This window comes from Amblyraja radiata, chromosome 45 (genome assembly GCF_010909765.2).
Source record: "Amblyraja radiata isolate CabotCenter1 chromosome 45, sAmbRad1.1.pri, whole genome shotgun sequence".
Taxonomy (NCBI): domain Eukaryota; kingdom Metazoa; phylum Chordata; class Chondrichthyes; order Rajiformes; family Rajidae; genus Amblyraja; species Amblyraja radiata.
This window is the reverse complement of record NC_046000.1, coordinates 8,879,881-8,892,119: the sequence shown is the minus strand read 5'-3', so window position 1 is coordinate 8,892,119 and position 12,239 is coordinate 8,879,881. Positions and strand designations below refer to the sequence as shown.

General features: G+C 55.2%; 1 protein-coding gene across 1 annotated transcript; it reads right to left on the bottom strand.

Annotated features, from left to right (window-relative positions):
• Nucleotides 1-479: 479 nt before the first annotated feature.
• Nucleotides 480-6,625, bottom strand: LOC116968457 (RDS/peripherin-like protein xRDS35). Its single transcript, XM_033015221.1, has 3 exons — nt 6,045-6,625; nt 3,719-3,965; nt 480-1,647 (listed from the first exon to the last, which is right to left on the bottom strand). Exons 1-3 carry the CDS (start codon nt 6,623-6,625, stop codon nt 1,435-1,437), a joined length of 1,041 nt encoding a protein of 346 aa, XP_032871112.1. The 3' UTR covers nt 480-1,434.
• Nucleotides 6,626-12,239: the final 5,614 nt, after the last annotated feature.

The window sequence follows — 12,239 nt, the reverse complement described above, 5'->3', positions numbered from 1 at the left end:
TATCCAGAGAACCAGCCTCCACCGCCCTCTGAGGCAGAGAATTCCACAGACTCACCAGTGTTTCCTCGTCTCAGTTCTAAATGGCTTACCCTTATTCCTAAACTGTGTGTGTGTGGCCCCTGGTTCTGGACTCCCCCCAACATCGGGAACAAGTTTCCTGCCTCTAGCGTGTCCAAACCCTTAACAATCTTATATGTTTCAATGAGATCACCTCTCATCCTTCTAAACTCCACAGAGTGTACAAGCCCAGCCGCTCCATTCTCTCAGCATATGACAGTCCCGCCATCCCGGGAATTAACCTGGTGAACCTACGCTGGGCTCCCTCAATAGCAAGAATGCCCTTCCTCAAATTAGGGGACCAAAACTGCACACAATACTCCAGGTGTGGTCTCACTAGGGCCCTGTACAACTGCAGAAGGACCTCTTTGTTCTTTTGGATACTCTCGAAAAGATTTGATAAATAAGACTCTAAACACCGACTCTTTACCCGACTTTTATTCAAGGAAAGCCTCTACTGATTTGGATTTACAAGCGTTGCCTACAGTACGTTGTCTGGCACCAGACCTAGAGAGGAACTAATAACCAGATTATCTCGGAAGGAGACCATTCCTATCTCAAGCCGAAGGCGGACATTTTAACTTGTTGCTGGTCGCCAGGTCGGCCATTTTAATGTTGCTGGTTGCCGGGCCGCCATTTTAGTTGTCGGCACTGGTCAGTCGGGCCGCCATTTTAGGTGTCGCCGCTGGTCGGTCATCTTATTCACTGCCTCTTGTCAGCCGTTGACTGGCTGCCATTGTAGTTGTTGCTTCTGGTCAACAGGGTAACCATTTCAAATGTTGACAACGACCAATTTTAGATGTCAGTGCTCAGCAAGATGGCCATTAGTCAGCAAGGCGACCATTTTAGTTGTATTGGTCAGCAAGGTGGCCATTTTAGACATTGTCACTGGTCATCAGGGCGGCCATCGTGGTTTTCGCCGGTCAGTAGGGTGGCCATTTTAGTTGTACTCGTCAGCATGGTGGCCATTTTTGATGTTGTCACAGGTCAACAGGGCCTCCATTTTAGTTGTCACCGGTCAGCAGGGTGGCCATTTTGGTTGTCATTGGTCAGCATGGTGGCCATTTTAGGATTTTGTTCTGGTCAGCAGGGTGGCCATTTTAGGATTTTGTTCTGGTCAGCAGGGTGGCCATTTTAGGATTTTGCTCCAGTCAGCATGGTGGCCATTTTAGGATTTTGCTCCAGTCAGCAGGGTGGCCATTTTAGGATTTTGCTCCAGTCAGCATGGTGGCCATTTTAGGTTTTCGCTCTGGTCAGCGGGGCTACGTGTGGCCAAGCTGGTGAACCCCCCCCCCCCCACCCCCTCTGGAGTAGACCGTGGTGGGGGTCAGGCAGGGAGGGGTGAAAGGTTAAGCAGCTAAGGCTACAACAAGGGGTCTATTTATCCGGCATCTTCTCCACGATCGGGGCAGTGTCGGTCTGGACCGCGTTGGACGAGAGCGCAGATCGCAGCGCTTTGGCGGCCGTCCTCAGCGTGTCCACCGGCCCCTTCTCCAGGAGGTAGCCCACTGTCTCGCAGTCGGGATCGGCCAGAGCCTCCGCAGCCAGGGTTGAGATGATGAGGTACCGCATTGTTATCAGCAGGGCCAGCTTCCACAGGGGAGGGGGTGAGAGAAAGGAACAGGAGTGTACAAACTCAACACGGCACAGGAACAGGCCCTTCGGCCCACAGCATCCATGCTGAGAATAACGGCAAGTTAAACTAATCTCCTCTTCCTCCAATACCTTGGCCCTCAACACCAACAAAACCAAGGAACCGATTGTGGACTTTGGAAGGGGTAGGATGGGGACCCACAGTGGAGAGGGTCAAGAGCTTCAAATTCCTGGGCGTGCACATCTCTGAAGAGCTTTCCTGGTCCGAGAACACTAACGCAATTATCAAAAAAGCTCATCAGCGCCTCTACTTCCTGAGAAGATTACAGAGAGTCGGTTTATCAAGGAGGACTCTCTCTAACTTCTACAGGTGCACAGTAGAGAGCATGCTGACCGGTTGCATCGTGGCTTGGTTCGGCAACTTGAGCGCCCTGGAGCGGAAAAGTCTACAAAAAGTAGTAAACACTGCCCAGTCCATCATCGGCTCTGACCTTCCTTCCATCGAGGGGATTTACCGCAGTCGCTGCCTCAAAAAGGCTGGCAGCATCATCCAAGGACACACACTCATCTCCCCGCTACCTTCAGGTAGAAGGTACAGGAGCCTGAAGACAGCAACGTCCAGGTTCAGGAATAGCTACTTCCCCACAGCCATCAGGCTATTAAACTCAACTCAAACAAAACTCTGATCATTAATAGCCCATTATCTGTTTATTTGCACTTATCAGTTATCAGTTTATTTATCCATGCCTAACAGCGCCAGAGACTCTGGTTCGATTCTGACTACGGGTATTGCATCATCCACAATCAGTACCCCTTTCCTGCTTTCTCCCCATATCCCTTGATTCCGTTAACCCTATGAGCTAAATCTAACTCTCTCTTGAAAACATCCAGTGAATCGGCCTCCACCGCCTTCTGTGGCGGAGAATTCCACAGATTCACAACTCTCTGGGCGAACAAGTTTTTCCTCGTCTCAGTTCAAAATGGCCGACCCCTTAGTCTTAAACTGTGTGTGTGACCCCTGGATCTGGACTCCCCCAACATCGGGAACAATTTTTCCTGCATCCAGCCTGTCCAATCCCTTAAGAATTTTCTATGTTTCCATAAGATTCTCCTCTCATCCTTGTAAATTCCAGCGAATACGCGCCCAGTCGACCCATTCTTTCATCATATGTCAGTCCCGCCATCCCGGGAACTAACCTGGTGAACCTACGCTGCAATCCCTCAATAGCAAGAGTGTCCTTCCTTAAATTAGGAGACCAAAACTGCACACAATACTCCAGGTGTGGTCTCACCAGGGCCCTGTACAACTGCAGAAGGACCTCGTTGCTCCTATGAGCAGAATTAGGCCATTCGGCCCATCAAGTCTACTCTGCCATTCAATCATGGCTGATCTATCTCCCCATCCTAACCTCATTTTCCTGCCTTCTCTCCATAACCTCTGACACCCGCACTAATCAAGAATCTATCTATAGGCACACAAAAATGCTGGTGAAACTCAGCGGGTGCAACAGCATCTATGGAGCATCTAGCCTGTCCAATCACTTAAGAATTTTATATGTTTCCATAAGATTCTCCTCATCGACCCATTCTTTCATCATATGTCAGTCCCGCCATAGAAACATAGAAATTAGGTGCAGGAGTAGGCCATTCGGCCCTTCGAGCCGAATGGCTCCATAGATGCTGCTGCACCCACTGAGTTTCTCCAGCATTTTTGTGTACCTTCGATTTTCCAGCATCTGCAGTTCCTTCTTAAACACAAGAATCTATCTATCTCTGCCTTAAAAACATCCATTGACTTAGAAACATAGAAAATAGGTGCAGGAGGAGGCCATTCGGCCCTTCGAGCCAGCACCGCCATTCATTGTGACTTGTGGCCCTCCACAGCCTTCAGTGGCAAAGAATTCCACAGATTCACCACCCTCTGGCTAACGAAATTCCTCCTCATCTCCTTCCTAAAGGAACGTCCTTAAATTCTGAGGCCGTGCCCTCTGGCCCTGGACTCTCCCACTAGTGGAAGCATCCTCTCCGCGTCCAATCTACCCTATTTCACTCTCTCCTGGGGCCTTACCTGTAGGAGGGAGGAGAGGAGCAGGGCAGCACCGACCCAGTTGAGGATGAAGGAGTAGTGGTCGAGGAGAGCCTCGTGGCAGCCCCTGGTCCACAGGTTGAGGTCCTCGGGCCCGGGCTGGTAGTTGTAGTGGGCTGAAGGGTCCTTCAGGTGGTGCTGGATGCAGGGCCTGGGGGAGGCTGGGTTACAGCAGCTGAACGGGACGCTGTCCATCAGGTACAGGCCTGCAATGTTACTGTGCAGCTGGCTATGGGAGCAAGGAGAGAGGAGAGAGGGGAGGGGAGAGAGAGGGGGAGAGAGGGGAAGAGAGAGAGAGAGGGGAAGAGAGTGAGAGGGGGGAAGAGAGAGGGAGAGTGAGATAGACACGGGTTCAATATGGGGGATAAATATATTGATTCAGCAAGGAATCAGACATTAAAGCACGGTGGCATAATAATAATAATAATGGATGGGATTTATATAGCGCCTTTCTAATACTCAAGGCGCTTTACATCGCATTATTCATTCACTCCTCAGTCACACTCGGTGGTGGTAAACTACTTCTGTAGCCACAGCTGCCCTGGGGCAGACTGACGGAAGCGTGGCTGCCAATCTGCGCCTACGGCCCTTCCGACCACCACCAATCACTCACACACATTCACACACATTCACACACAGGCAAAGGTGGGTGAAGTGTCTTGCCCAAGGACTTGTCTTGTGTCTTGTCTTGTCCAAGTGTAGGGGTACAACCGCTTCCTCACAGCGCCAGAGACCCGGGTTCGATACTGACCACCGGGGGTGCTGTCTGTACGGAATTCTCCCCGTGAGTCCCCCTCCGGGTGCTCCGGTTTCTTCCCACATCCCAAAGCTCTACCTCGGTACACGGTTGACAATGAACTAAACGAAACGTGGGTCCCAGTGCCTTTAGAATGTGGGAGGAAACCAGAGCGCCCGGAGAAAACCCACGAGGGTCACAGGGAGAACGTGCAAACTCCACACACACACACACACACACACATGCGGGCAGACAGACACACACACACACTGATAAATGTGCACATGTTGACAAACATGCACACAGACGGATACACACCAGGCAGATACACACACACGCATGATAGGTTTATTATTGTCTACCAAGCTGTGTTTTGCATGCTATCCAAACAGATATACCATACAATATCAAACATTTATGCGATTGCATTGATCAATATCATATCACACACACACATACACACAGTCAGCAAAACACACACAGAGACACACACACACATACAGATACACACATAGACACACACACATACAGATACACATACGGTCAGAGAAACACACACACACAGAGACACACACAGACAGACAAACACACACATATACAGACAGAGACACACACACACACAGACAGACACACACAGAGACACACACAGACAGATACAGACACACACATATACAGACAGATACACAGACACACACACATATACTGACAGATACACAGACACACACACATATACAGACAGAGACACACACAGACAGCACAGACAGACACACACAGAGACACACACAGACAGATACACACACAGACAGACACACACAGAGACACACACACAGACAGAGAAATACATACATAAAGTTACACACACAGAGACAGACACACACATACAGATGCATACATAGACACACACACTTATAGATACACATACGGTCAGAGAAACACACACACACAGACAGACACACACATAGACAGAGACAAACACACACACATATACTGACAGATACACAGACACACACACATATACAGACAGACACACACAGACAGACAGACACATTCATACAGAGACACACACACACACATACATAAAGAGAGAGACACAGACAGACAGGTGCACATAGTCACAAAAAGACCCACAGAGACAGATACCCTGAGATAGACACACACACACAGATAGACACATTCATACAGAGAGAGAGACACACACAGACAGACCCACAGAGACAGACTCACACACACAGACAGATACTACCAGAGATAGACTCACATACACACAGATACCCTGAGATAGACTCACACACAGACAGAAACACACACAGACAGATAGATACCCTGAGATAGACAGACACACGCACACACAGGCAGAGACAAGCACTGGAGTGCCCCATCCTCTACTACAGATCCCTGTCCACCCACCGACACTCACTCACTCACTCATGGCCGGGGGTCGGGATCGGACCCGGGTCCCCCCAGGCGCTGAGAGCCAGCGCTTTAACCCGCTGAGCCACCGGCCTGGCCCAGGTGGGAGCCGCCGCCAGCCCACCCCATATCCCCGCCAGCCGGCCCCAAATCCCCGCTCACTCTCGCACTCGGCTGTCGTTGAGGTCCAGGAAGCGCGGGCTGATCCACTGGACATGGAACCAGTCGGTGGGCCCGCGGACACCGCAGCAACCGAGCCCGGCCTGTAGCTGGTCGACGGAGCGCTTGAGCAGGCAGCGGCCCGGGGAGTCGGTGTGGCCGTAGGAGCGGAGAGCGTAGGCGAGGCCGTGGCTCAGGCCGGGCTCTAGGCCGCAGGCCCAGCTCCAGCCCCAGGCGGCGGCGGCTGCGGCGCTCAGGCCCAGCGCCAGGCCGGGCCACAGGTCGGCCCAGGCGGGCAGGCGTCCGGCCCCGGCCCCAGGCCTCGGGCCTAGCGCGCACAGGCCGCCCGCCAGCAGAGCGCTCAGGCCGCCGGCAGCCGCCACCAGCACCGCCGGCGGCAGCGGGGTCTCGGGCCCGGCCTCCCCGTCCTCCGGCAGAGGGAGGCGACGCAGCTCGCAGCCCAGCCACAGGCCCAGGCCCAGGGTCAGGCCGCCCGCCGCTGCTGCAGCCCCGCACACAGGCCGCACCGACCCCAGCAGCGCCATGCGGGCCCGGCCCGACAAACGGAGAGCTAGCACCGGCATCCCGGCCCTGGGACAGGGGGAGAGAGAGGGGGCCCGGGGACTGGGGGAGAGAGAGAGGGCCCGGGGACTGAGGGAGAGAGAGAGGGCCCGGAGACTGGGGGAGAGGGGACCCGGGGACTGAGGGGAGAGAGAGGGCCCGGGGACTGAGGGAGAGGGAGAGAGAGGACCCGGGGGGAGAGGAAGGGGGCCTGGGGACTGGGGGAGAGGAGGCCCGGGGAGAGGGTCCGGGGACAGAGAGAGAGGAGCTGGGCACTGAGGGGGAGAGAGGGCCCTGGGACTGGGGGAGAGAGAGGGCCCTGGGACTGGGGAAGAGAGGGGGCCCGGGGACTGAGGGAGAGACCCGGGGACTGTGGGGAGAGAGAGAGGGCCCAGGGACTGAGGGTGAGGAGGGCGGGGAATGGGGGAGAGGGGGCCCGGAGAGAGAGAGAGAGAGAGACCCGGGGGCTGAGAGGAGAGAGAGGGCCCTGGACACAGAGAGAGAGGGCCCGGGGAGAGAGAGAGAGAGAGGGCCCGGGGACAGAGAGTGCTCGGTGGTTGCACGAGGGTGCCCCGGGGACTGAGGGTGATGCCCGGGGTGAGAGCAGCGTGGGGACCGGGGGGAGAGGCCGGGGACTAGGGGGTCACTGAGGGACCGGTCTGGTGACCCTGGGTAAACCGGTGATGCCCCGGGGGACACTCAGGGCCCGGCGACCAGAGAGAGAGAGAGAGACTCGGGAGGATAGACCAGTGATGTCTGGCCGAAGGGACCCGGGGGTAGAGAGAGAGAGAGGAAGGAAGGAAGGGAGGGGGTAGAGTCCGGGTTTGTCTCGGTCCGGTGAGACTGTGGGGGTAACAGGTGGCCCCGGTGTGGGAGGGGGAGAGAGCCGGGTCCGGGGGAGACTGGCTGACCGCAGCCCGCTGTCGCTCCGCTGGTCTGGGGGCGGAGACGAGCCCGGCTCAGCCTAATCCCCACACGGGATGTCCCACACAGGGAGGGGGAGAGAGAGAGAGGGAGGGGGCGGAGAAGTGTGGGAGGGGGTGGGGAACACTGTGAGAGGGGGAGACTGTGAGAGGGGGTCAGGGTGGGGGAGACTGTGGGAGGGGGTGGGGGAGACTGTGAGAGGGGGTCAGGGTGGGGGAGACTGTGGGAGAGACTGTGCAAGGGGGTCAGGGTGGGGGAGTGTGGCAGGGGGTCAGGGTGGGGTAATGTGTGAGGGGGTGGGGGAGACTGTGAGAGGGGGTCAGGGTGGGAGGGGGTGGGGGAGACTGTGGGAGAGACTGTGCAAGGGGGTCAGGGTGGGGGAGTGTGGGAGGGGGTGGGGGAGACTGTGGGAGAGACTGTGCAAGGGGGTCAGGGTGGGAGACTGTGAGAGGGGGTCAGGGTGGGGGAGTGTGGGAGAGACTGTGAAAGGGGGTCAGGGTGGGAGACTGTGAAAGGGGGTTAGGGTGGGGGAGTGTGGGAGGGGGTGGGGGAGACTGTGAGAGGGGGTCAGGGTGGGAGACTGTGAAAGGGGGTTAGGGTGGGGGAGTGTGGGAGACTGTGAGAGGGGGTCAGGGTGGGAGACTGTGAAAGGGGGTTAGGGTGGGGGAGTGTGGGAGACTGTGAGAGGGGGTCAGGGTGGGGGAGACTGTGGGAGAGACTGTGCAGGGGGGTCAGGGTGGGAGACTGTGAGAGAGGGTCAGGGTGGGGGAGTGTGTGAGGGGGTGGGGGAGACTGTGAGAGGGGGTCAGGGTGGGGGGAGACTGTGAAAGGGGGCCAGGGTGGGGGAGTGTGGGAGACTGTGTGAGGGGGTCAGGGTGGGGGAGTGTGGGAGGGGGTGGGGGAGACTGTGAGAGGGGTTCAGGGTGGGGGAGCGTGGGAGGGGGTGGGGGAGACTGTGAGAGGGGGTCAGGGTGGGGGAGACTGTGAAAGGGGGCCAGGGTGGGGGAGTGTGGGAGACTGTGTGAGGGGGTCAGGGTGGGGGAGCGTGGGAGGGGGTGGGGGAGACTGTGAGAGGGGGTCAGGGTGGGGGAGCGTGGGAGGGGGTGGGGGAGACTGTGAGAGGGGGTCAGGGTGGGGGAGACTGTGAAAGGGGGCCAGGGTGGGGGAGTGTGGGAGACTGTGTGAGGGGGTCAGGGTGGGGGAGTGTGGGAGGGGGTGGGGAGACTGTGGGAGGGGGTCAGGGTGGGGGAGACTGTGAAAGGGGGCCAGGGTGGGGAGTGGGGGAGACTGTGTGAGGGGGTCAGGGTGGAGGAGTGTGGGAGGGGGTGGGGGAGACTGTGTGAGGGGGTCAGGGTGGGGGAGACTGTGGGAGGGGGTCAGGGTGGGGGAGTGTGGGAGGGGGTGGGGGAGACTGTGGGAGGGGGTCAGGGTGGGGGAGTGTGGGAGGGGGTGGGGGAGACTGTGGGAGGGGGTCAGGGTGGGGGAGCGTGGGAGGGGTGGGGGAGACTGTGGGAGGGGGTCAGGGTGGGGGAGAGTGTGAGAGGGTGGGGGAGACTGTGGGAGGGGGTCAGGGTGGGGTTGGTATCAGTGAGCAGCTCAATGTCAGACAGCCCAGGATGACCACTGGGCTGCTGCAGTAATGGGATCAGTCCTAAGCCACCTTCCCTGACACTGCTGCAGCGCGGAGCTCCCTCCCCCCCCCTCCCTCCCCCCTCCCCGCCCCGCTTCCAGCTGAATGGCATCGTCCCATGGCCAAAACTATGCACAATCCTCCAATTGCGGCCTCATCAACGTCTGTTCAAGCTGTAACATAACCCTCCCATGATCTGCACTCAGTACCCTGAGCAGTGAAGGCCAGCGTGCCAAAGGCCTTCTTGACCACCCTGACTACTTGTGACATCCCTTTCAAGGGAACTATGTACCTGTACTAAAGATAGACACGGGCAGCATCTCTGGAGAGAAGGAATGGGTGACGTTTCGGGTCGAGATCCTTCTTCAGACTCTGTAGTCCTAGATCCCTCTGCTCTGTAACATGCCACTGGATCCTGCCATTCAACGCGATGTTCCTGCCCTGGTTTGACTTACCAAAGTACAACACCTTGCACTTATCTGAATTAAACTCCATTTGCCATTCCTCACCCCCTTATGCCCTGGGAGGGGCGGGGAGCAAGAAAAATGTATCCAAGTCCTGTCCCACCCCGGTCATTCCTTCTTCTCCCCGCTCCCGTCCGGCAGAAGGTACATAAGCTTGAAGGTGCCAGACTCAGGAACAGCTTCTTCCCCTCTGCTATCAGGCTTCTGAACGGCCCTTCCATAAGCTAGGGTACTGTCCCATTCACCTCTACCCCATTGCGGACATTGGGCTTTGTCTGTGGAACTGATGCGCCACAATGCTGACAACTATATTCTGCACTCTGTATCTTCCCCTTTGCTCTACCTATTGTACTTGAGCTTGGCTTGATTGTATTTATGTGTGGTATTATCTGGTCTGTGCAGGAAGGAACTGCAGATGCATGGTTTAAACCGTAGACACAAAAAGGTGGGGTAACTCAGCGGGACAGGCAGCATCTCTGGAGAAGAAATGGGTGGCGTTTCGGGTCGCGACCTGAACCGGATCTGAAGGAGGGTCTCGTTACCTATTCCTTCTCTCCAGAGATGCTGCGTGTCTGTCCTGCTGAGTTACTCCAGCTTTTTGGAGCGTGCAAAACAAAGATGTTCACTGTATCTGACCACGTGACAATAATGTGGTGCCCCGTGTACAGACACTGTTTAGTTTAGAGATATAGCACGGAAACAGGCCCTTCAGCCCATCGAGTCCACACCGACCAACGACACTTGCACAAAAAAAATACTATGACTGTATGCACGTAAATAGATATATATTTATTGCTCATATTTATATCGCTCTTCTAGGGAGATGCTAACTGCATTTCATTGTCTCTGTATTGGAGTATACACCTGGAGTATTGCATACAGTTTTGGTCTCCTAATCTGAGGAAGGACATTCTTGCCATAGAGGGAGTACAGAGAAGGTTCACCAGACTGATTCCTGGGATGTCAGGACTTTCATATGAAGAAAGACTGGATAGACTCGGCTTGTACTCGCTAGAATTTAGAAGATTGAGGGGGGATCGTATAGAAACTTACAAAATTCTTAAGGGGTTGGACAGGCTAGATGCAGGAAGATTGTTCCCGATGTTGGGGGAGTCCAGAACAAGGGGTCACACAGTTTAAGGATAAGGGGGAAATCTTTTAGGACCGAGATGAGGAGAACATTTTTCACACAGAGAATGGTGAATCTGTGGAATTCTCTGCCGCAGAAGGTAGTTGAGGCCATTGGCTATATTTAAGAGGGAGTTAGATGTGGCCCTTGTGGCTAAAGGGACCAGGGGGTATGGAGAGAAGGCAGGGATGGGATACTGAGTTGGATGATCAGCCATGATCATATTGAATGGCGGTGCAGGCTCGAAGGGCCGAATGGCCTCTACTCCTGCACCTGTTTTCTATGTTTCTACTGTACACTGCACAATGACAATAAAGTTGAATCGGAATCGGAATCGGATCTGGCACACTGGGGTTTACAGTTCACACTTTTACAGAGGACCAATAAATTGCACGTCCTTGGAGTGTGGGGAGGAAACCGGAGCACCCGTAGAAAATCCACGGGGAGAACGTACAAACTCCGTACAGCCCGATTCAGATTCAGATTCAGATTCAATTTTAATTGTCATTGTCAGTGTACAATACAGAGACAACGAAATGCATTTAGCATCTCCCTGGAAGAGCGACATAGCAAATGATTTGAATAAATAATAATAAGTGATAATAAGTGTCCGGGGGGTGGGGGGGTGATTGGCAGTCACCGAGGTACGTTGTTGAGTAGAGTGACAGCCGCCGGGAAGAAGCTGTTCCTGGACCTGCTGGTCTGGCAACGGAGAGACCTGTAGCGCCTCCCGGATGGTAGGAGGGTAAACAGTCCATGGTTGGGGTGAGAGCAGTCCTTGGCGATGCTGAGCGCCCTCCGCAGACAACGCTTGCTTTGGACAGACTCAATGGAGGGGAGCGAGGAACCGGTGATGCGTTGGGCAATTTTCACCACCCTCTGCAATGCCTTCCGGTCGGAGACAGAGCAGTTGCTATACCATACTGTGATGCAGTTGGTAAGGATGCTCTCGATGGTGCAGCGGTAGAAAGAAGTTCACCAGGATCTGAGGAGACAGATGGACCTTCTACAGGTACAGCCAGCACCTGTAGTCAGGATCGAACCCGGGTCTCTGGCGCCGTGAGGCAGCAGCTCTCCGAATGCATGAAGAGTTTTTGCACAGTTTAAAAAAAATTCTGAATAAAGTGTATATTTATTTTGGTGGACAAGTGGGACTTGGAGGGCTGACTTTGTGTTGCAGTACCCACCTTGCCAGCAGGGGCCAGTGCCGCCCCACCGAGTCTCTCGACCAGGAAAACGTCCCAATCCAGGAAGGGACCCGCCTTTGCTTAAGCCCTTTGCGGTCTATTCATGGGATCAACGAGTTTGGGTTTTCCAGCTCGGTCTGCCGGGGAGGAAGGCCAGTTGCAGCGTGGGAAACACTACCCACAGGATCCCCACACAGCAGGATCCCCACAAACAGCAGTTAGAGAACGAGGGAGGAATTCTGATCTGGGGAAAAAAAATCCCTGGGATACACAGGATAAAAGGACTGGACAAGCTAGATGCAG